Source organism: Calliphora vicina, chromosome 4 (genome assembly GCF_958450345.1).
Source record: "Calliphora vicina chromosome 4, idCalVici1.1, whole genome shotgun sequence".
NCBI classification, from domain to species: domain Eukaryota; kingdom Metazoa; phylum Arthropoda; class Insecta; order Diptera; family Calliphoridae; genus Calliphora; species Calliphora vicina.
The window spans coordinates 10,253,366-10,279,143 of NC_088783.1; the positions used below are offsets into that span (position 1 = coordinate 10,253,366).

Sequence of the window (25,778 nt, forward strand, 5' to 3'; positions counted from 1 at the left end):
AAAAAAACATCTCCATAGAATTTAAAATGTTGACCATATTTGTACTACTGAAACCACAATACATCAGAATTGTGAAGTAGTTTAAAAAGCATCTAAAATTTTTTCGATTTCATTGCCTTGTGTTATTTTTAATTTATTACACTTCATTGCATTAATAATATGTATTTGCGGAAAAGTTTTGTTAACATTCTTTCTTTTTTTTTTAAGTTCAAATCCTAAGTTGTCATTGTCTCTATATATTTAGAAAATTTCTTAAAACATTAACACATATGTACAATGTAAGAAAGAGTGGAAATGTTCAAATACGTACGAAAGTATGTAGTTTATTTTATATGACACTGTTTCAAGTGGCATAAGTATAACAGTTGAAATAAATCCGATTTGATTTTATACTTTTATAAACTTTTTAACTTTTCAGCTGGTAGTCTCGTACTCCTTTGTACTTAAAAAAAATAAAGAATTACATGTCTTTTGTTTTATATCTGCGGTTGTAACTCCTTAAGAGTGTGTATTGTATGGATTTGTTTATAGTAAAGTAAAGCTATCATAGAGTTATGCTTGATTTATAAGGGGCTCGTAGCTTCACTTTTATTTAACAACTTAATGCCTATAAATCCTGGCTGTTATTACGTTCGTGTGAATATAGAGCGGGAATGCAGAGGAAATGTAGAAAACATCAAGGAATAATAAAGGAAATCTTACATTTAACAGTTGATTGTGGGTACTAAGAAATAAAGTAACTGTGGCAAAAGTGTAGTGTAGAATTCAAGTTATTTTTTAAAATATTACCACAAAATTACCAAAAAAAAAAAATCCCATTAGTTGGAACAGGAATTTGTGCTGCTGCTTTAATTTAAGCCAAGAGTTATAAAAAACATTGTAACATTATTACTTACTACTATTTCTACTACTACTACTACTCCTAGTTCTATTACTGTTTGTCTTTGATGTTAGTTGTTTGCTGGCCGAAAATATTTGTTGTGTTTAACTAAGTCCTTTGGACAAACTTTGTAGCACATGAAATATTTATTAATATTCTCAGTTTGTTCTTTTAGTTTTTTTTGTTCACTCTTCCTAAATGATGGCGAATTTAAGCTTCTAACCAGTAAGCGTTATAAGCATGAACCATGTGGGACTATTTGAAATGGTAAACAGTGTTTATTTTTGTTAGCAATTTGCTATTTTTAAGGTCCTCATTCCATGTTTGAAATTATTTTTATTACCAGCACAAATTTACTGTTTATACTCTTACACTGTAACCCTAAACACTCATCTATATAAATATACTTAGTAAGTAAGTGTTGGTAGATTTGGTCATCTTTATTTATAAAAGAAAACCAACAACTTGTAAAAAGAACTCAACAGAAGATTAGTGTTTTAAAATATATATATAATCGGATTACAAAGATATTACTTACAGTACATACACCCTGACATTGAGACACGCCATCAATAAGCGATTAATGGTTTTCGGGTTTTAATACAGAGTAAGAAAAAAGGGGTTTCTCTTATGCTTAATTTTTAATTTAATGTTATTGTTAAATTGGCCAATGGGGTTTCTTTTTTGATAGTAAACATAAATTGGAATTAAGCAACTTAGGAATTTTAGCAGAAGATCAAGATATACAAAAGGGTTTGATGAAGGAATGGAGTTATTAAATAAAACTTTATTATGTTTAATAATCGTTTAATACATTCCCAATGGCTTATTGGGAATCAGAACATCAAAGCTGATTTACTCAGAGATCGGTTATGATGAAATCAATTTACTTTTTAATTAAATTGGCAATTAAAAAAAAACACAACGCCTTGTCCTTGTTGAACAATATATCAAAGTTAATGAAAATTTGAAAGCCACATTTCTGATTTTTCTACCATCTTAAGCGATGAAACACATTTTTACCTTAATAATTTTGTTAATTGTTCAAAATTGTAGCATTCGGTTGCACTGTTTTCGAAAATGAGGCTGTCTAAGCAGTGGCTGTTACTGATGATTTGTATTCCGACATGATAACAGAGTTATTTCTGCTTAGATTAGATGATATTAATGTGGACCACATGTGGTTTTAGAAAAACGGTGCCATTTACCATGAAACATGACCTGGTCATGTACTCTATCGTTTTGGTGATCAGAATTGTGATTTAACACTATTGGATTTCCTTTAATGAGGTTATCTAAAGTCCAAGGCTCAATACCAGCAGTGCATTGAACGACGAAATTCAGCGCAGCATAAACGAAATTATGAGACATATTGCAAAAAGGGGGCTTATGTGAGATCAAAATCTTAAAGAAAATTTTGCTCGAGGTACTACTTATTCCATACATAACCCCATCTTGTGTAAACAAATATTAATATGAAGCAAGAGAACCTTGTATTTTATTCAATTAAAATCTTACATAATTTTTGGTACACCCTTTATAGTACATCCTTAAAAAATCTAATTTACTTTACGCAAAGAAGTGCTCAAAGTTTTGTTTAAAATTTCGATTTTCATAAAAAGTGGACTTAGCACATTTGTACACTAAGCTAACAATGAGTGGCAAGGGTATAAATAAGTATGTTATTCCGTTTGTAATTTCTACACTTTTCATTTGCGACCCTACAAAGTATATATATTCTGGATCGTTATAGATAATGAATTCGATATATCCATGTCAGTCTATCCATGCTGTCTGTCCGTCTGTATGTTGAAATTGACTTTCCGTAGCCCCAAATACCTTACAAACATGATTGATACATAAATATATCGGGATTTCTCCCGACTCGATTGATATCGAGAAAATCGGCCTACAAATGGACTATATGGATATCTAATGATAGATATTTCAAAGTCCATTGCAACGATGTATATAAGGAGATAGTAATTTGGACCTACAATGGGTAAAAATCGGGAAAAATATTTTTTTAACCCGAATTTTTGTTTTACCAAAAAAAATTTTGGCATAAATTTTTTCAAGAAAAAAAATTTAAAAAAAACAAGTAAGAAAGTATGGTCGGTCAAGCCCGACCATATAATATCCTACACTAAGTAAAAGAGCAAAAACATTTTTCCTTTAAAATTTCAATAATTTATATTTTTGAGTGATTTTCGGAAGTGGACCTTATATGGGGGCTATGACCAATGATGGACCGATCACCATGAAATTAGGTGATTTGTGTCTATATGAACATTTACTGTGTTGAAGTATACGTTCATATAGACACCAACATTTTTAAGTGATTTATGCACTTTAAAGTGATTTTCGGAAGCGGGTCTATATGGGAGCTATGACTAATTACGGACCGATCGTAACAAAATTTGGTGACATCAAGTTTGTATATATAAAACTTATTTGGAGCGCAATTTGTGGAGATACATTTAGAAATTAAACATTTATGATCGATAAAGTCCAATTTCGGAAGGACATTTGTATGGGGGCTAGGTGAAATAATGGACCGATTTCAGCCAGTTTCAATAGGCTTGGTCCTTGAGCCGAATAAATAATATGTACCAAATTTGATCGAAATATCTTCAAAATTGCGACCTGTACTCTGCGCACAAGGTTTACATGGACAGCCAGCCAGCCGACCAGACGGACGGACGGACGGACATCGCTTAATCGACTCAGAAAGTGATTCTAAGTCGATCGGTATACTTCAAGGTGGGTGTTAGACTAATATTTTTGGGCGTTACAAACATCTGCACAAACGCATAATACCCTCCCCACTATGGTGGTGTAGGGTATAAAAACACAATGCCTTGTCCTTGTTGAACAATATATCAAAGTTAATGAAAATTTGAAGGCCACATTTCATTTTAAGCGATGAAACACATTTTCACCTTGATAGTTTTGTTAATCGTTCAAAATTGTAGCATTCGGTTGCACTGTTTTCGAAAATGAGGCTGTCTAAGCAGTGGCTGTTACTGATGATTTGTATTCCGACATGATAACAGAGTTATTTCTGCTTAGATTAGATGATATTAATGTGGACCACATGTGGTTTTAGAAAAACGGTGCCATTTACCATGAAACATGACCTGGTCATGTACTCTCTCGTTTTGGTGATCAGAATTGTGATTTAACACCATTGGTTTTCCTTTAATGAAGTTACAGTGCATTGAAGGACGAAATTCAGCGTAGCATGAACGAAATAATGAAACATATTGCAAAAAGAGGGCTTATGTGAGATCAAAATCGTAAGGAAAATTTGCTTATTCCATACATAACCCCATCTTGTGTAAAAAAATATTAATATAAAGCAATAGAATCTTGTATTTTATTCAATTCAAATCTTACATCAATTTTGCTACACCCTTTATATTACCTCCTTAAAAAATCTAATTAACTTCACGCAAAGAAGTGCTCAATGTTTTGTTTAAAATTTCGATTTTCATAAAAAGTGGAATTAGCACATTTGTACACTAAGCTAACAATATAAACTTTAAATATTTTGGTTTACATTAGCTTTTGTTATACCCTTCACCATGAGTGGCAAGGGTATATATAAGTATGTTATTCCGTTTGTAATTTCTACATTTTTCATTTGCGACCCCACAAAATATATAGTATATTCTGGATCGTTATAGATAACGAATTCGATATAGACATTTCAGTCTATCCATGCTGTCTGTCCGTCTGTATGTTGAAATTGACTTTCCGTAGCCCCAAGTATCTTACAAACATGATTGTTACATCAATATATCGGGATTACTGCCGATTCGGTTGGTATCGAGAAAATCGGCCTACAAATGGCTGAGATATATCTATATTATCATTAATATAGACTATATGAATATCTAATGATAGATATTTCAAAGTCCATCGCAAAGATGTATATAAGGCTATAGTAATTTGTACCTACAATGGGTAAAAATCGAGACAAATATTTTTTTAACCCGAATATTTGTTTTACCAAAAAAAATTTTTATCATAAATTTTTTCAAGAGAAAAAAATTAAAAAAAAAAATTGGAAAAAACTATTTCGAAAAAAAATTATATTTCAAACAATTTTGAAAATTTTTTTAATTTTAAATTTTGTTTACATAAAAATATTTAAAATTTGTTTAAGATTCGGCACATATCCGAATATAGCTCTCTTACTTTTTTTCTCTAATTTAAGACAACAACTTTTGATAAATAATGACTATGTGCTTAGTTCGAAGTGGGGCGTTACCTGATATTAAGTTTTTGTTTTTGTATCTTTCGAAGTATTGCCCACAATATGCAATTTTAAGTTCCTGGAAAACAATTAGTTCAAATACAGACTTTTTGCCTCCAAAACTATTAATTGGGACCATCATCGTACAATTCAGAAATAAATATTATGTTTGCTCTTTTTAACAAAATAACGACTAGTTTTACACACACTTACTATAATTGTAACATTTACTACACGAACTTATACACTTGTACAATGCACATACATACATACATAGTGCAAAAATAATAATAAAAAAATTACAAGTTGTTATTGTGTAAGATTGTAATGTAATGTAATGGGGTAACAACCCAGCGGGACAAATATGAAGTAAAGAGGCCTTCCTAAAGGCCTTATTTTGCTGACACAAGGACACCCAGCCACATTGCAAAATCCTTTCAATTTTACACTTTTAAACTCACTTCTGTTACAATGCTGATAGAAGACCTACTTATTAGAAGGTTTTCCTTTGAAGGACTGTTAGGAGCCCAGACCGTAATGCCTCATAGAATATCAGCATAGGAACATTTAGGGACAATAATCTTAATACATTCAGCATAAAACATAAAGAATGGACTTTAAAGTATCACGTCAGTAGTTCTATATATATAAATAACTAATTCACCTGAACTTTACAGCATCAATGAATAAATTTTTGGATATTTTGTACCGTCTCACAGAGGGTTGAAATGTACCAAAAGTGGTTATTAATTCAAAAGCTGAACTTTATCTGTTTCAGTCATGTTTGGTATTGGGTTAAAGTGCATTAAATAATACATCACAAACTGCTAAAATTACAGTTGTGAGTAACTTACTTTATTGGCAGTGAGCGGTCAAAGTCAAATAATTTTTTCAAATTTTGCGTGCTGTGGTTAAAATTGAAAATTGTGATATTTCGAGAGTTTATATTTTTTGTTAAATCTCTTAAAAGTAGAAATATTAAAATGGAACCGTCAACTTCAGGTATTTGAGAACATAAATAAATCATTTTTGTTTAGATAAATGTTTTGAAAATATTTTTTAAGATTTTTTTTAAAGTTCTCCATTATTGGGGTTTTTTCGATATATAGATTGAGTTCGGGATCGGGTAAATTCCATTAAATGCTGTTAAAATATGAACTTTCAGCTTCTATATACAGAAAAAAAATCGTGCGGGTTTATTGATGTTTTTTACTTATTTAAGTTATAGTGAAAGAACTCCTCTTGCTAAAAAACATATTCTGATACAAAATAGGTTAAAACATTTTTTTCTTACATTTTTTTTTAAAGTTGTGTTTTTATGTATTTATGATTGTTCATTACAAAAATTTATAATATTGTCTTTTGTGGCTTTTTTTTTAAAAAAATTTGTACATTTATAAAATTTTGTGAAAAACAAAAAATAGATTTCAAATTAAATTTATGCTAATGTAAATACATATAATAAATTTATGTTTTGAATTTTTTAATAGCATATTAAGTATGCTTTTATTTTCAATTTAATTCATTAATTTATCGCTTTCCATTCCAAAGTTACAGCATAAATTGTGAACTAAGATCTTTTTTTCAAAAAACAATAATGCACTTAAAGGGTTAAAACATTTTTTTTTAACCTTTTTTTTCTAAAATGCTGTGTTTTTATGTGCTTATAATAACTCATCAATAAAAAAATATAATATTTTAAAACTACGGCTTCTATGAATTAATCGCCACTTTGGGTACCATTCAACCCAATGTGCGTCTTCTGGTTTCATGTAAGGGTTTAGAAAAAGAGAGAAACATTAATTTCATAATAGAGACACAAAATATAGGAATAATTCTTATACCAAGCATATTGAATTATAAATAAATGTATGTATGTATGTTGGACCTGATTTGACAAAGCTGTTCTAGAACATATTCTGATAGAAGTCAGAGTGGAATGAGTATCGGATATTAAATAATGTGTACACAGGTCTTTCAGAAGGCCTATAAAGAGAAAACCTAGTAATTTTTCCCGCTGGAAAATATTTCACATGTGCTTTGTAAGCGAATGAGAAAGTATGTAGTATAGGATTTTATAGAGACACAAACATGTTAGTTTTGTTTGGTAATAAAATGTAGCATATTTTATGGCGTTACATTAACGTTCACATAACTGTATGTATGAATTTGGATGTGTGGAATAGTAACAATTGTAATAAATTTCTTTTTTATTTCATTGTTTCTAATTGAGACAAAATATTAACAAAACGAGCAAACATAAATACATTAACTATTTTATTAAGGTTTAAATTAGGAAAAACACATGTAAACACACAAATAATGTAACAAATACAACGATTTGTTTTTATTTAAAGACATATGTACGTATTTATATGTATGTATGTTTAATTTTGTAGTGAAATACATAAAATTTTAATTTGAATGTCAAAAAATGTTATTTAAATTGCAAACTTAAATCGAGTATTTGCTATTGAAAGAGAAAACTTAAGGTAGTTGTATATACATAAATAAATAAGCCAAAATAATATAAAATATTTCATTTCGTTTTATTTTATTTTATTTATGTATATTGCTTAAAAGTTTGAACAAAAACAACAACAACATACTATGTACACCACTACTTGTAAAATAATATGAACTTTGCTTCCAAAAAAAAGGTTAAATTGTGTACTTTATACGATTGAATGAAATGATGTTCGTTTATTCATAAGAAATATTTATTTCAATTTTAATACTTTTCATATTTTATTTTTTGTATACAATACAAATACAAGTGATATTAACAATATAATATACATATATTTATTCACAAGTAACAAAATATAAAAAATCATACATACACCATGATTGTATGAATGAATGTAAACCAAATATAATAAAATAATAAAAAAAAAGTTACACGAGAAAGATAAAAATTCATAAATTCCCAATTTTGTATTAAAAAAAAGGAAAAAAAAATATATATATAAAATAATGCAAACATATACAGTATTTTCATATCATTAGCTTTTATGTAGGATTTACTACCTCACACACAAGCACACATAAATACAAACACTTATATATTTGGCAAAAAAATAAAATCAAACACAAACTTACATGTATATAATTCTAACACACTTGAAAAACAGTGGGGATCAAAATAAATTTAACAATTGCTTTAAACGCAATGATTATGAAAGAGTAACATACTTCTAGGGATATATATATTGTATATGAAAATAAGGTTTTCTTTTGATTACCTTAAAAAAAATTTAAGAAAAACCTAATTATTAAATTGTTAGCCACTGTATTCACAAGTACATTTCAAGAATATCCCAGTACTGTGGGTGTATATGTTTGTGCTCATATAAATATTACTCATATTCCTGTTCAACAAGCGAACTTCAAAGAGATTTTTCTGTTGCTAACTCATACGATAAATAATCATAATAAAAAAATATATATTTTTTATTTTTGCTGTTTTGTAGAAAAAAAAAAACACACACACAACAAACAGCAACAACATTATTGTATTTAGTTGGAAATATATGTGTATGAAACTGTAAAAATAGCTTAATGGCATTTTGCGTATTTACTGTAGGAAGGTCCCAAAAAAAAATTTGAAAATATTTTTAAAAATTAAGGTAAATAAGTTGCAGCTATTCACAGAAACATGAAATTTTCATTTGGTTTTATCGTATTCATATTAAAATTATATTTGCTTTAATTTGTCCATTTGTTTTAATCAATTTCCTGCACAATCTCATATAGATATATAGAGGAACATACCTTAATTATATATAATTTAATGCACATCTATCTATATTTTTTTTATTCGATTCGAAATTTTCAGGAGATGGTTTGTAAAGAAAAAAAATTAAAAAATTCCGGGTAAAACTCGGAAATTCTTTTTTTTCTGAGTCCAGTCGACTGTAATAATAAAAGCTCCTTAATGTATGCAGTACAAATTTAGATATTTTATTTGCAAATAAATAAGAACAGGCTGGCGTGCGTGGGTTGGAGAAATTTGAAGAACTAACATTAGTAAATGTTACCGGTGATCAACTAGTATTTTATAAAAGTTTAAACAAAAATTTTTTAATAGACCAGTTAGTCTTTGTTCTGAAATTTAATATCCAGCTGAATTTATTAATCATTAAATTAGTTTACAAATGTGATAAGTCCCTTTGAACAAAATTTTCCAGTAGACGCAAAGAAGGTCATAAAAGCCATGGTTTTAACTAGTTTTCAGTTCTATTAATGCACTTTTATTACTTTTATATAAATAATATCGGCAATTCATTCCCAAATCCCTTCAGAAAATTAATTCTTTAGCTTAATCCATATTCTTTTATTTGAATATGATTCATTCATTAATGAATCTGTTCATAACAAAATCCAAAAACTTGGCTTTTTAAACCACTACACAATTTTGGTGTACATATTGTAGTTCCAATAGTACAAATATGGTCGAAATTTTAAATTCTATGGAGAGGTATTTTTTATTTTTTTTTTTGTAAAATTGTGATTTTTTTTAGAGGTTTCTCCACATAATTTATGATAACTCAAAAAGGGTTTGTCTGATGTTATTAAAATAAACTTAGAAAAATTTAAATTTAGATCGCCTTTAATCCGTTTTTATATTGCGCTTCAATGGGCTCAGTAGTTTCCGAGTTATAATAACAAATTGATGCAAAAAATATATTTTTTACGCGAAAGTATAAATTTTTTGGTTTTTAAAAAAATCATGAGAAATCAGAAACGGCGGAAATTGTCCACATATAATAGCAACCAAATGATATATCGGTCATAAAAATCGATAAATTCTTTTCGAATTTATTCACAATTAAGTGAATTCGGTCATTTTCATAAAATTTTATTTTATTGTTTGATATACATTAAATTGAGTAGTTAATGTTCTTCTTTCGATTGTTTGAATTTTGAAAACATTTTCCCCATGCTATGTATAAATTTTCTTATATATATGGCGTTTCAATCGGCTCATTATTTTCGAAGTTATAATAACAAATTGAAGCAAAAAATATATTTTTTATGTGAAAATAGCATTTTTTTTTGTTTTAAAAATTCATGAAAAATCGAAAACGGCGGACATTGTTCAGATTTATTACTTTATTGTAAAGCCACATGTAATGGGAACAAAATTAGATATTGACCATAAAATCGATTGATTCTCTTCGAATTTATGCACAATTAAGTGAATTCGCTCATTTTCACAATATTTTAGTTTTTTGTTTGATATACATAAAATTGAGTAGTTAGTGTTCTTCTTTCGATTGATTGAATTTTGAGAACATTTTCCCCATGTTGTGTACACAATTTCACATATATATGACGTTTCAATCGACTCAGTGGTTTCGGAGTTATAATACCAAATTTAAGCAACAAATATATTTTTTACGTGAAAATGCAATTCTTTTTTGTTTTAAAAAAATTATGAAAAATCGAAAGCGGCAGAAATTGTTCAGATTTATTATTTATTGTAAAGCCACATGTAATGGGAACAAAATGAGATATTGACCATGAAAATCGATTGATTGTTTTCGAATTTATTCACAATTAAGTGAATTCACTCATTTTCACAATATTTTAGTTTTTTTGTTCTTCTTTCGATTGATTGAATTTTGAGAAAATTTTTCCCATGCTATGTACACATTTTCGCATATATATAATGTTTCAATCGGCTCAGTGGTTTCGGAGTTATAATACCAAATTGAAGCAAAAAATATATTTTTTATGTGAAAATAGCAATTTTATTTGTTTTAAAAAAATCATGAAAAATCGAAAGCGGCAGATTTTTCAGATTTATTGCTTTAGCCACATATAATAGAAACAAAATGAGATAAAAATTAATAGATTTTTTTGTAATTTATTCACAATTAAGTGAATTCGCTCATTTTCAAAAATTTTTAGTTTTTTTGTTTGATATACATAGAATTGAGTAGTTAATGTTCTTCTTTCGATTAATTAAATTTTGAAAACATTTTCCACACTATTTTCACATCGAAAGTCTGAAATATATATTTCTTATAGTTGGTCTGTCCTAATGTTTGTATTTTTTTTTGCAAGTACATCTGTTTGTATGTGTACATTTGCCTGAGTGTATGCTAAAGTGGGCTTCAATTTACTGGTTTTAGGATTTTAGTCTTTTTTTCCAGCTTTCGTTTTTATTTTTTGCATGTATTTGTATGTTTTTTTTCTCTCTCTCCTTTATTTCACACACATATGCTTTATATTAATTTCGCGTTTGTTCACGTTTTCATGTGTGTTAGAGGTTTGTGTTTCTCTTTTTTTATTTTTTTTGTTGATGTTGTTTGTGCTATTATTTACGCTTAAAGCTTTCAAAGGCTTCGTTTTTTTTTTCTCACAAAGTTGTAAGATTCATTTTTTTTTAATTGAACTTAACAAGGCTTCTAAGCATATGGAAATCATAAAGGTCAAAGGACAACAAAAGATGTTAACGAAAAAAAAGTAAGTCTAAAGAAATTATACACAAATTAGGTTTTATACAAAATATAATTTGATACTGTTTCTTATTATGATTTCTTTTATTTGCAAAAGAAACAGAAATGTGTGTTAAATTACTTTAGAGTTTAAATTACTAAGCTAATTTTTAACAAAAGGAAAGCAAATGTCTTTAAAGGCTAGTAAAGATTTATTTAACTTAATTATCCTGATTATATATATACATATATGTGGGAGAATAAATATGTGTTTTAATATTAAGAATATTCGTTCATTAAGTGGTCAAATCTGAGTCTATCTTCACAAAATTTACAGGAGACACAAAAAACTTTTTAGATTTTAATTTTATTAAAATTAAAATATGTTTTAATACATATTTGGTATGATTTTCAATGATAAATAATCACAGTTTAGATTTAAATTTCTTTAAATGTCTTTTTTAGGACTTAGCACATTTACTATAACTTATTTTGTGTTTTTAAATGGATTTACAAAGTTGCAGAAAATTAAAAAAAAAACATTTATTTTAAGACTTTTTATTTTTATTTTATAAAAAGTTTATAAAACAGATTTTCCATACAAAATTTGCATTATGCACCTGGGGGTCAATTCTGGTTCTGTGAAACGATGAAATGATAAAAAAACTCTTCATTTTTGTTTCCATAAGAACTTTTTAAATTATCATTTCACTATTACACAAATTCCGATTCCAGTCCTTTCAATTGATTTCATTCCACTTTTTCTTTTCATATTAAAATATTTGAATTTATTTATCATTTTATCACTAAACTATAATCAGAAACTCTATGAAAATATGAAAAAACTTTTCATTTCACCGTTTCACAGAACCAGAATAGATCCCCTGTAATAAATTTGAAAATTGATTATGAATAATTCATAAAGTATTCTTTTCAAAATTAAATATTTATTTTTTAAAAACAGCCTAATAAGAATTCATTAGATAACCATTAAGTATTGAATTTCATCTCTCCACAACTTAATAATATTTTAAGCAAATTTATTTTTTTTTTCATTTTGATAAATTTTTAATTTCGCTTATTTAAAACCAAACTCAATAAATTGCACTTAATTATTCATTAAACTTCAAGTATTTGTAGTATTGGATAATTATTAACATTTTGGTTTGCATTTATATTTCCATTAATTAATAATTAAAACATAAATTAAATATACTTACGTTAACAATTGCGTTGTATCACGTTCCACTTGAAAAAGATTTCTAGATGTGTAATCATTAAAATTTGATATGGCTTTACTTATGTCCTTGCTGCCATCAATGACAGCCTGATTTTTGCCCCATGTCTCTATATACACCACCGACACTCGTGTGTTCATGGTGCGAAAGTACTGTAATGAAAAAAAGGCAACAATATAATTACAAATTGTAAAGAAAACCATTTAGAAATTTAAATAAATTTTCAGCAATTTAACAAAATAATCTTATTTCACACTGCTTCAAAAGAAAGATGGGTGATGTATTTTACAAGAGATTTTATAAATATGTTTTTGTTGATACTTGTAGCTAGTACATCCACTACCATGTAGTTCTACACCATTTCCAATTGGATTTTGGTAGTTTCGAAATGTATATCAGAAATTTCAAATTATATTTTTGAATTTTCTAATATTAATATATTTCCGATATTTCTAATTGTATTTCAGAATTTTCCAATTGTATTTCAGAATTTTCTATTTGCATTTCAGAAATTTCAAGTTGAATTTCTGTAAGAAATTTCTAAAATAAAAGTGGAAAATTCTAAAATATAATTTAGAAAATTCTGAAATATAATCAAAGTATTTTGAAACCTTTTCAGTAGAGGAAAGCAGATGTTTAACTTCGGAAAGCTTTTACCAGTGTTAGGAAAGTTTTTTGGCGGTACTGTACATATTTTTAGTTCTATGTTTATCTAAAATCTTTTGTTGGAAATGGTGTAGTACTACTTAATTATTTATAATGCTATAAATTCAATTTATTTTCCTTTTAATAAAATTTCACGAAAAAAGAACATTTCAATTAAAATTAAGTATAAAAACGAACGAACAAGAATACGAAACAAACAAACAAAAAAAAAAACAAATAAATATAAATTACTTGTGATATTAAAACTAAGTCTTCTGAAGATTAAATAGAAATCTAAAGCAAATGAATTGTTGCTATTGTTGGATAAATTTATATTTAAGCACAGATGGAGCAGGAAGTGAAGCAGGGGAGGTGAGAATTCATGAGATGAAAATGCGTTTTGACACGAACATGCATGATTTATTAGCTTGGCCAGCCAACAAAACCCCAAAATAAAAATAAAAAACAAAACCAACAACCAAACAATACAAACAGTTACAGCATGTAGCATGTAAGATGGAAAATGTTGCAACATGAGTTGAATGTTAAGATGCTGACTACTTTAGTTTATTAAATACATAGTTTAAACAACACAAAGATTGGTACCGAGAGCAGGGGTATGGACAAAACTGATTGCATGAGAAATACTTAATAGCCCGATACTAAAACTGAATAGTTAGTTTGGCTCACTCTACAGTTCCTCAACTAAAAACAACTGCTACTACTTGCAACAAGAGTAGAGTTTCAGTATGTGGGGTTAAAACAAGACAAGGCAAGATAAAATTGCATTTTAGGCTAAATGACTTGTAGTTTTCTTAAACAAATGTTATAATGAATCGTTACCATGATGATCTGTTGAAGAAGGCCAGGCATTTATTTATTTTATATTGGTTGTTGTTACCACTATAAGGATAAAGCCCTTGCAATTGCACAACTCTAACATACAGACATAAATATATAGATAGCTGTATTGAAAAGAAAAACAAAGATAAAATGATGCTGCAATAGCTATAAATAACTGGGATTTGTCAGACGGAAGTGGCTAAAGGATATACAATACATAAACAAAAATAAAACAACAATATACTCTGGTTTGCAACCAAGTCTTAAACTTAAATAAAGAAATAATCGTAATTATTATGTTTTTCGAAGCAATTATGTATGTAATAGTGAAAGTATAAAACTTACAAGAAGAAAAACATTTTTCAAACTTAGAGAAATTAAAACAATAAAAATGCTTTTTATCATAGCATGATATTTATAATGTGTTTAGGTATGTGTTATTTTAAAAATCAGTAATCCTTAGGGAAACAAAATGATTTTTGTAAAACTTTTTATACCCTTCACCATGAGTGGCAAGGGTTTATATGTAAGTTTGCGACCCCACAAAGTATATATATTCTGGATCGTTATAGATAGCGGAGTCGATATAGCCATGTCCGACTGTATGTTGAATTTCCGTAGCCTTCAGATAACTTGCATACATGATTCAAACAACAACCCCGGTTCGGTTGCTATTTAAAATCGAGAAAATCGGCCCATAAATGGCTGAGATATATGGAAAAAACAGAACTTTCGAAATATTGTTGTCCAAAATATCGCGCAAAATATCGCATGTGGCATAAAATGGAAATAGTTTTGAGGTACATGCGAAAATTTTTCGCCGCAATCTTAGCCTAAAACATACCAATTAAATTAAAAAATTAAATATAGTCAGTTTAAACTATCATTTTTGCCCCTAAATTGTTGTAATAAGCTTTAAATACCTTCACATACATAGTAACATTTTAGTGTTTTCTCCTATTCAAATCATCTTGAAAAAAAGTTTCAAGGGTTTTTGTTTTTTGAGTCGTGGTTGTCATTCTCGTGGAATTGACATTTTCAATATATCACGGGTTTTGTTTGTTAAATATAACATCTAATTTTTTATAATTCGACTGCATGATATTATCCCTCAGCCCTTGTGTTAATAAAATTAATTAGTTTTAATAAATTAAAAAAACTTATTAATCTTGAAAATCTGTCCAAAACTGATGGGAAGAGACATTAATCTTGAAAATCTGTCCAAAACTGATGGGAAGAGACATCAATTTAACACATAAAACTCAGTAATTAATTCAAAAATATTTTTTGATAACTATATATGTATTTAAGAACGTTGACATTACCCTGATGTGTGGTTTTCCACACATTTGATTTAAATGTTATTTTTGGCTTTAGGAACAGATTTTTTTTTTCTAAAAAGAGCTGTCACTGTGTGCAATTTTTTGAGTCTTGGGAATAGAACCATATACGGACACCAATACGTGATAAAATACCAAAAAAACAAGGAAGAGCTATATTCGGCTGTGCTGAATGTTATATACCCTTCACCAAATTATACTTCAAAATAAAAATTTCAAATATTTTTATTTAAACAAAATTAATTTTTTTTCCAAAATTGTTTTTTTTATTTATTGGAAAAAAAAATTTTGAATTGTTTTTTTAAATTATTTAAATTTAAAAAAAAAAATTTAAAATTTTTTAAATTTAAAATTTTGTTTTTTAAGTTTTTTTTTAATATTTAGCGAAAAAAAAGTTTGGTGAAAAAAAAAATTCGGGATAAAAATAATTTTCCCGATTTTGACCCATTATAGGTCCAACTTACTATGGTCTTATATACATTGTTGCAAAGGTCTCTGAAATATCTATCATTAAATATCCATATTGCCTATGATTAGTAATCCAGATATAGGTTAAAAATAGGTCAAACATCGAGGTAGTCCTGGTTTTTTCCTTATATTTCAGCCATTTGTAGACCGATTTTCTCGATTTTAAATTTAAGATTTCCAGATATATTGATATCGGAAAGTTGATTTTAACAGACAGACCGACGGACATGGCTTAATCGACTCCGCTATCTATAAGGATCTTTAATTGGGTCGGAAAATTATATTGTGGAAATTAAAAACGTAATGAAAAACTTATATATACCCTTCTCATGTAGGTGAAGGATATAAAAAAGATCCGTGTTTTTCAGTTTTGCCCAAAGTCGTGCACTTTTTTTATGGGCCTCCAAAGATTTGGGGACTCGGTGTCATTTTTGAAATAAGTGATAATTTTCTCAGCCTCATATCTTACTAACAGTTCGGAATTTTGATTTACTCTCTGAGGCAAAACTGTAGCCATTGGCATAAAGAATATAAATTGCCAAAAAACAAAAGACACGTGTATCGGCGTTTTGAAAGTTTACATCTGAATTTCATTTGAGGAGAGCTTAAAATTTCCCAAATTTCCCATTCTTATTGTTAATCGGCATAAGAAACCATATGATCCTTACATTTTACATATAAAATGTGTTCAACAAATTTATGTAAAATGTTACGTAGAACATTTTTGTGGAATATATTAATCCTTTAAGTCCTCAAGGCATGGGTCTTTTTTGTCCTTCTTTAAAAAAAAGCGCAAAAACACCATTATAAAAGGGAACTAAAGTGTTAAAATGTCCGTGAAATTTTACTATAAGTCCCTGAATACACCAAAATGGAAAATTCAACCAGAAAGTCAAAAATAAGACATAACAAAAGATAACCCTCTCTTTTGTTATGTCTTATTTCCCATTTATTAAGAATTTTCTTTTAAAGTACCCCAAAAATTTAGCATGAAAAAAAAAATAATTCAAATTTAACTAAAAATCACTATATCTCTATTATTTTACATTCGATAGCAAATTTGGATAGGAAGTATTCATTAATTACATTTTTTAGCTCTAGGTAATTCCACTTCATTACCATACAATGTCCTGCATATTTCCTTTATCAAAATTTATTGGTCTGACCTTGTATTTTTTTTTGGTATTGTACAGTGTAATTGAATCTTTCAGAAATACCATTGGAAATGTTGTAGAATAAGTTTTGAAAAGTGAACCATTCTTAATTGTCTATCCGTGTCTAATTTGTTGTTTATTGGTTTAGCGTTTGTTGCAGTTTTCTTGAAGCTTCAAATGCAATTCTGTTTTTCTACATTTATATACATACTAGTTGATCGCCCCGGCTTCGCCCGATAGCATTTACTAATGTTAGTTCTACAAGTTTATCCAACCCAAATAAAATATCTAAACTTGTACTGCATACTTTAGGGAGGTTTTTTATTACAGTTGACTGGACTCACAATAAAAAAGAATTTCCGAGTTTTACCCGGAATTTTTGAATTTTTTTCTTTACAAACCATCTCCCGAAAATTTCGAATCGAATAAAAAAAAATCAGACAAATCGCTCCAGCCGTTCTCACGTGATGACATTACATACATGGACCATTTCATTTTTATATATATAGATGTATGTTTTGTTATATTCTGATATTTCAATGATTTACACTAGTAGTTTTGAGCGCGTTAGAAGGATAGTGTATATGCTAGAATGTTGAGCTATTGTTGCACATAATTGTTATAGTTTTTCTGTATAAGTTGCACAGATTTATTCCGGACCCAGCACACTTGCATACAAAACAAGTTTAAAGACAAACGAACAAACATATGCAAATCTATTTATCATCTATGTCATAGATACTCATACATATGATACAAAAAAATATGCTGCTTTTTATAGCTTTTCGTTTTTTTTTCTTTTAAGTTTCCTATAGTGTTTGAGAGTGAGTGTGTTTTTTTCTTTTGGTTTTGTTTGTTTGATTATCCTTAGTTAGCAGTCTATTAAATGCACATGTGAGCTTTTAAAAACACACATTTTTTTATGCATCAATTAATTGAATCATACTTTAAGGAGTTTTAAATTGTTTTAACTATTCTGTCTACTGGATTAATGTTTAAAATTGATTTTATTGCTTAAAAAACCCAATTGAGCTGGAAAATGATGGTTCATAAATAATTTCCAATTGCGAAGTTTGAAACCAAAAAAAAAAAAATGGACAAACATCCTTAGGATATCTGGCTTATGTTAAAATTAAAAATATTTAAGGAAACAAAACAAAACACACACACTTATACTTTGTAATAAGTTTGAGCTGCTTTGTTCTCAAAATACTTTTCGCCATGGTTTTTTTTTCTTCTAAGAATTTTGTTTAAGGCTCTTTATCGATATAATAATGCGGCAAAAACGAAGATAATTGTTTATTCTGTTGAATTCTGTAGTGGAAACAAAGAATACTGAAACTAATTTACTCACTTGTATGAATATTTTTCTTTACAAGAAATTTGTTCGCAAAAGTACAAGAATTAATATGTACAAATAACAAATACCAGCCGCAGGACAAAACCTTGAGAAAGATGAAAAATAAAAAAATAAATATGTACATACATACAATTATGTATGTATGTAATACGAAAGTGTGTGTAATTTTAAATGTGTGGGAGAGGCTTTATAATTTTGTAGCTCTTTGTAGCATTAAAAAAACACGAGTAATGAATTTTTCGTTTTTTGCAAATTAAAAGAAAAAAATATATAAACTTTTACTTTAAAAATAAATATAAAACAGCAACACCAAACACCAAAGTGGTACATAAAGGGAAAAAAGATGAAGTGCACGAAAGGGTTACAAATGTTCATTAATAAAGCAACTAATTGTGTAACCCCTTAATAGACTTAACAAAGGGAATGAAACGTGTAAATGGCAAGTTAAAAGGAAAAAAGGCCAACTTTTTGAGGTTGCAGTTAAATTTACCCAAAAAAAAAAATCATATAATTGGCTTAATTTTAAAGAAAAAATAAATGAAACAGAACAATATTTTCAGCTGTGACGAATCTTGTACACCCACCATCAATTTATAGTTTTAGCCTTCTATGTGGTCTTTAATCAGTTATGGTCCGAACTGTACTGAATTTGATAGAGTGATTAATAGCTAGGTCATCTTATAATATTATTAGGCCCCAGAATTTGTTTAGTTAAGTGGGTCTGTGATAAATATTTCGTTGTGTTACAAACGAAATGACAAAACCAATATACACCCCCCATCTTTTTGATGGTGGCTATAAAAAGTGTTAAGGGTTTCCTTTAAGATTATATTAAAAATTTTCCTTTTTACTGGTTTTCCAACACATTTTCAAATTAAAGTTTAAGAATGAAAAATGGAAATCCTTTTTGTAGACATTTGTAATTTCTGAACTCGTACATATGTATTTACACACGACTACATTTTGTGTGAGCAACTTAAGAGCAGTAGGGGTGGCATTCGTAGTAGGCTGCTGCAGCAGCAACATCAAACTAAACTAAAGGCAAAGTACATGAAGAAAAACCCGGAAGTGCTTGCCAACCATTCAAACAAATGTTAAAAGTGTATGTATATGGGAGGTTTTAGAAAAGGAACACTAAAAACAAACACAACATAAAAATAAAGAAAAAGAAACGTGCAAATGTAAGCTTTGTTTGTATATGTATGTGACACTCTCTCTCTATCTGTATTCCTGTGAGTATGTTTGTAGTTTGTATGTCCCAGTATGTGTTTAGTTAAGTAAAGAACTGGAAAAAATATAAAAAAAACTTCTATGCCTTTTGCTTTATGGAAACAGTCACGACTGACTTACTTATATTTGTTAATATGTCTGTTTGAAGACAAATTATTGGGTTGCGGTAAAGGTTATTTCTTATTTTACAATTATGTAAAGCAACAATAAATCAAGTAACGCCGTCAAAAGCCATCGTTTGACTTGCTATGTTAGTTTGTTTGTATTTATGTGAATTAAGGTCAAAATTGTAAAAGTTCTCGTATCCCTTATATGCCTGTTGAAAGTGCAATATTACACAGTGCTACACGAAAAAATATAACCATATACGGACACCACTACGTGATAAAAGACCAAACAAAAGACCCGTGTCACCCAGTTTTGCCCAAAGTCATGCACAAAGGAATTTTAATTTGCTCTCTGAGGCAAAGTTGTAGCCCTCGTCAAAAGTTTTTTTGCGATTTTGATCTTGAAGATGAAGTTTTATTGACTTTATATCTTCACAATTTATGACAATTGCTACAACTTTGCCTCAAAGAGTAAATCAAAAGTCCGAACTGTTTGCAAGATATTATTCTGAAAAAATAATCACTCTTTTGCAAAATTGACAAGGAGGCCACAAAGATATGAATAAACGTACAAATTTGTCAAAGAGGGCAAGGTTTGTGGAACTTCTGAGGAGTAAATAATGCTTTTTATGTAAGTATTTGATACTGTTGAAAACACTATGACCTGAGGATTGGCATTTTTGTAAAATTAAACAATTTTATAAAATTTTGGGACTTCATTTACCTTAACAACTAAAAAAATATTATATGGTGATTTTTCACGAATAAAAATATAAAATTTGACTTAATGTAAAATTTTAACAGTTAAAGATATCATAACAAAATTTGGATCTAATATAGTCTCAAATGTCCTTAAATCAATTAGAATTTTAGACATTTTTATTTTCAAATACCGAGATTCCTAAAACGGGGAAAATGTGTACCAAAACCTGAGTTTTTTTAGAAAAGTGCATACTGTGATGTTATTTACCGTGTGATAGTAAAAACGCTTAGTAATTATTTAAGAAACATATGGGGTTATACAAATATGGAGCTTTTTCGTGGACCCGTGCTTTGCCTTTTTAGAATTTTCGACTCAAATCAAATTTTTTTTTTAAAAATTGGCCAAGTTTGGATAGTTCTGGGGGTGATATGTCCGCTTTATTGAGCCAAATTTTTCTTAACACGCTTTTGCATTAAGTTGTCTTTCCGAATCATATAAAAATTCTATATAGTCCCGTAGAAATTTTTTTTCTGCAAAAGAAAAAATATATGGGCTTTTTTGGGAAAAAATGTAAAAAATACCGCCCTTTTTACAATTTCCAACTTTGGGTGCGCATAACTTTTTATACGGAACAGATAACTGTTAGCAAGTTTTTTTTATTTTATTTAGAATTTCATCGCCAATATAGCTAATATTTTAAAAATAAATTTCGACCCTCTGTAGGCCCGCCATATCTAAAAAACCATGAAAAGATCGAGCAAAATTAAAAAAACCTAAACTTGTAAGCGTATTGTTTGTAGACCTTCTCAAGGACTATTTATATTTAAAATTTCAGCTCATTCGGATCATAAATGGATTTTTGGCGATTTTTTTTAAAAAAATTGAGACCCGAGGTAACCAACTTTGGGGGGCTATGTACTGGCCCCCATTATCGCAAGGAAGCTGAACATACGTAAATCAACTCGAAAACCCCTCAGCTCCAGCCGTGTGAAATTTCGTAACAAGGTGTCTAATAGTTCGCGAGATACCGAATTATTTCCAAAAAAAAGTTTCTAAACCAGTGAAAATGAGAAAACAAAAGAGAATTAAAAATTTCTTCTTGCCTCTATCTCCTATAAACTCTAGACTTGCGCAAGAAAACTTGCCCTGTGTAAAAGCAGACTATGTACGAAAATTTGAACTAATTTTCGAACATTTTTTAAAGCTTTTCAACTAAACTCTAAATCATGTGGATTCTTAAAATATTATTTTAGTGTTTTTTTAAGTAAATGTCTTTATTTTCCAATTTAGAACATAAAAATTTTGAAAAAATTAAAAGTTTTTAAAATTAATTAAAAAATTCGAAATTTTCAAGACGCTCTAAAAAGAAAATAATAATAAAACACTTTATACTCTAATAATTGAGTATATATGTGGCTTATCTTCTTTAGATACTGAGATATTTATGTTGAAAAATTATATTCTTAAATTTTTGGTTATATTTGTGATAAAATATTTAATAAAATTTAGGAAACTTTTTTTGAATGAAACGGAGGTTTTTGAATAAAGAAATATTTTATTTTTCAACATAGTTTCCTTTGAGCTCCGTGTACTTTGGCAACGGAAACGCGGCAGACATCTTTCGGAAAGCAAGTGATCATTCAAAATTGAAACCACTGAGCCATGTGCCTATCGGCCAACAGCACAATTTGATTTTTTTTAATTATTTCGGGTGTAAAATCTTCAACTGGGCATCTTGTGTGCTTGTACGGCCATAACTACTTTTTTAACATTGAAATTGACGGTGCAGAGTTCACATAGTGTTGTTTTTTCCGTAAAAAAAATAATGTTTAATGAACTAAAGAAATTCACTTTTCATTTTTGACAGAAGTCAACTGACAGATGCCTCTTGACAGCAGCAGTGTTGCCCTTTCAATTAGGAGGCTGGAAATTCAAAAAGTATTTATCTGATCCTTAAAAAAATTACACGCATCCAAATTTAGTACAGTTAGTCAAATGGCTAAACCAAAAAAAAAACAGCAATGAATTATTTTTTGTTTATTTTAACAAAATTATTTTTTCTCTTAACTAACAATTTACCACGTTGTATGTATGTTTAAATATAACTAAATGTTTGTAGGTACAATTGTAAATCGGTAAAGTACGTTTGAGTTTTAGAGAGACGAGAATAAGAGAAAATTCATTTGTACGTTTTTGCAAAACTTAAGATTTATGTTTTGCATTTAAAAGATTTAAAGCCTCCTGTGGTGAGACTAAAATAAAAGAGATGGTTTTTGCAAACACTTTTTTCTGGGTTATTTTCAGCTGCTAGCCGACAAAATTAAAGAATAAAACAAAAAACTTAACAATACTAAAACAAAAAAGCTAAAAAGAAATAAGTAGACTAACAGCTAACTAAACTCTTTAAAGAAACACACAAAAAAGTATCAACTATTTTGCTTTAATTTTAGTTAAATTCCGTTCATAAGCTATGTTTTTTAAGTATAATTATTTTACTTACCAAATCGGCAATATTGGCCACTTGTATGGCATCGTGTATCACCTCCGCTCGTGTGCTTCCATTACGTTTATCGAACATGGCTTTGTCTACAATTATGGCAGTTTCAATGTATTTGGTGGCCTCGCGGACATCACGTTTATAGCGACCGGCACCATTTGGATGTACCTCATCAATAATACCAGCTGATAAATGTTTGGTGCGGCGTGAGAGACGCCATGAATCCAGATTGCCTGAATTGGCACAACCCTTGTTGGCTTTTGTGCGTGCCTCAAATATGACATGCGGATGCTTCTGCTGAAACCAAGTACATACAAGTATGAGCAATGTGAATTTAATAGTGATACTTAGCACACACATGTAACTAAGCAAAAACAAACATAAAATAAAAAAAAAATACTTAAACAGGTGGTATAACTTAATGTTAAATTATGTGTATTGAAATGTTTTGATAGGTGTCATATTGTTTAAATTATGTGTTGATAACCTGTCCATCAGTTTTGATTATATATATAAATAAATTTTCTTGAATAAACATTTTTTAGTGTAAAGACAAGTACAGAGCAAGTTTTTAAGGAATATATTGAATTATTCAATAAAGTACTAATTCTCTTCATTTAAATATTATGATACTTAAACAGAAAATATTACCATCATTTACAAGATTTTTTAAATATATGACAACAATTTGTTTTACTAAAATTCCTTAGTTTCAATACAAAAAAAAGGAAATTAACAAATTTCTTAAAAAGAACAGAATTTTCTACCAAGAACAGCTACGACATTAAATTTTTAAAACCTCATATAAATTCATACAAATTTTCGCTGGAAAGCATTTTACATAATATTATTGTAGGCATACATTTATTTTTTTTTAGCATTTGTTTTTATATCTACCACAAATTTCGTTCTCAATTATCAGTATTTCTTGTAAAATATCACAAATACACATATACAGTTTTTCTATCATTGTGTTCGTGCATAAACAAATATGATAAATGTTATTGCATAAGTTTCGGGGTTGGGGGGGATGCCATACCGAAAATCATACAAAACAAAAGAATTGCTGTGTCAGTTAATTTTATTGTTCATATTTGAGTTGTATGCCTGTGGAAAAGTAATAACACACCAGTATGTGTTCGTGCGTGTGAGACTGTCTGTCTGACTGACTGTGTTTTTGTGTTTGCCTGCATGTTTGTGTGAATACATACAATTGAAATTTGATATTTTGGTAATTTTTCTTTCATAGTTTGCAATTTTTTTTGTACGTTTTGTTTTTGAAATGAGAAAAAACTGTATTCCAGAAAATAATACATATAAAATGTATATGAACATTGTAAGAATTCTTTTATTGGTAGGAACATTTATGCTATAACAGAAAAAGGACTGTTATCAGTTAAATTTTTGCACAACAATTTAAATTTAAACTTTTTTACAAAAAAAAAAAAATCAAAATATATCGTGTTACATCTTTTTAATTGATATGTGGATACAATTACTCCAATTTTTTATTCATATCTGTACCAAAGTTTATATTTTTTCAAGTCCTTTTCACAATTTTTACACGATATAAAAAACCGTTATAAAATCTTTTTTTATATTTTCTGTTGATTTACTTATTTGGTATGATTAATAATAATTAATACACTCGGCAACAAAATCAAAAAAAATTTAAAGGCTTATTAAACCACTACACAATTTTGATGTATTGTGGTTCCAGTAGTACAAATATGGTACAAATTTTGAACTCTATGACGAGGTTTTCTTTAAAAAAAATTTAAGTAAAATTATACATTTTTGTACATCAAAAAGGTTTAGCCCGATGTTATTAAAATAAACTTAGAAAAGTTGAGATTTACACAAACATTAATCCGTTTATATATTGCGTTTCAATCGGTTCAGTAGTTTCCGAGTTATAATAAAATTTAAGCAAAAAATTTATTTTCTACATGAAAATAGCTAATTTTTTTGCTATAGAAAAATTCTGAAAAATCTAAGTCAGAAGAAATTGTTAAAATTTCTTACTTTGTCGCAAAGCTACATATAATAGGAACAAAATCAATTAAGTGAATTCGATCATTTTCTCAAAATTTTAGTTTTTTGTTTGATATACATAAAAGGGTGAATTCCAAAATGTATGTATGTAATGCAACCTTAAACGTCGAGCGATTCTTAACGCAACCGTGTAAAGTTTGATAATGTTTCATATCGCAAAATGTATGAATATGTAAAAACATGCAGTATGTTAAGTATTTTTTAAATTTTAACTACGCGTTTGCATGCTTTGTCTTGATGAAGATATGACTGCATTGCATACATACTGTTATGTTTTAACCTTTTCAAAACGTTGGTTTATTTAATTTTAATTTTTTTTATACACGTTTATAAATTCGCAGAAATACAGACACACTTTATAATGTACACGAATTCACATGAAAAACACAGCACAGAGCCTTAAATCTCAGTTGATGTTTATTCGAAAAGCGTCTCTGATAAACTCCCTCACTACTGCAACCTCTGCCACTATTTATAACACTGCCATCTGCACTCTAGATTCCTCTTTAACTGTCTAGAACTTTCTAATACACACGCCATCTGTGGTGTAC

General features: G+C 28.5%; 1 protein-coding gene across 4 annotated transcripts in view; it reads right to left on the reverse strand.

The window, feature by feature from the left end:
* The window catches only part of mmd (mind-meld), a 453,937-nt gene that overhangs the window by 89,486 nt on the left and 338,673 nt on the right, over positions 1 to 25,778 (reverse strand). For all 4 annotated transcript variants that reach the window (XM_065508492.1, XM_065508493.1, XM_065508490.1 and 1 more), the window contains exons 8-9: positions 23,176 to 23,466; positions 12,808 to 12,977 (exon numbers count right to left, since the gene is read on the reverse strand). In XM_065508492.1, the coding sequence (XP_065364564.1) occupies positions 12,808 to 12,977; positions 23,176 to 23,466 (461 nt within the window). The remainder of the gene's footprint in view (positions 1 to 12,807; positions 12,978 to 23,175; positions 23,467 to 25,778) is intronic.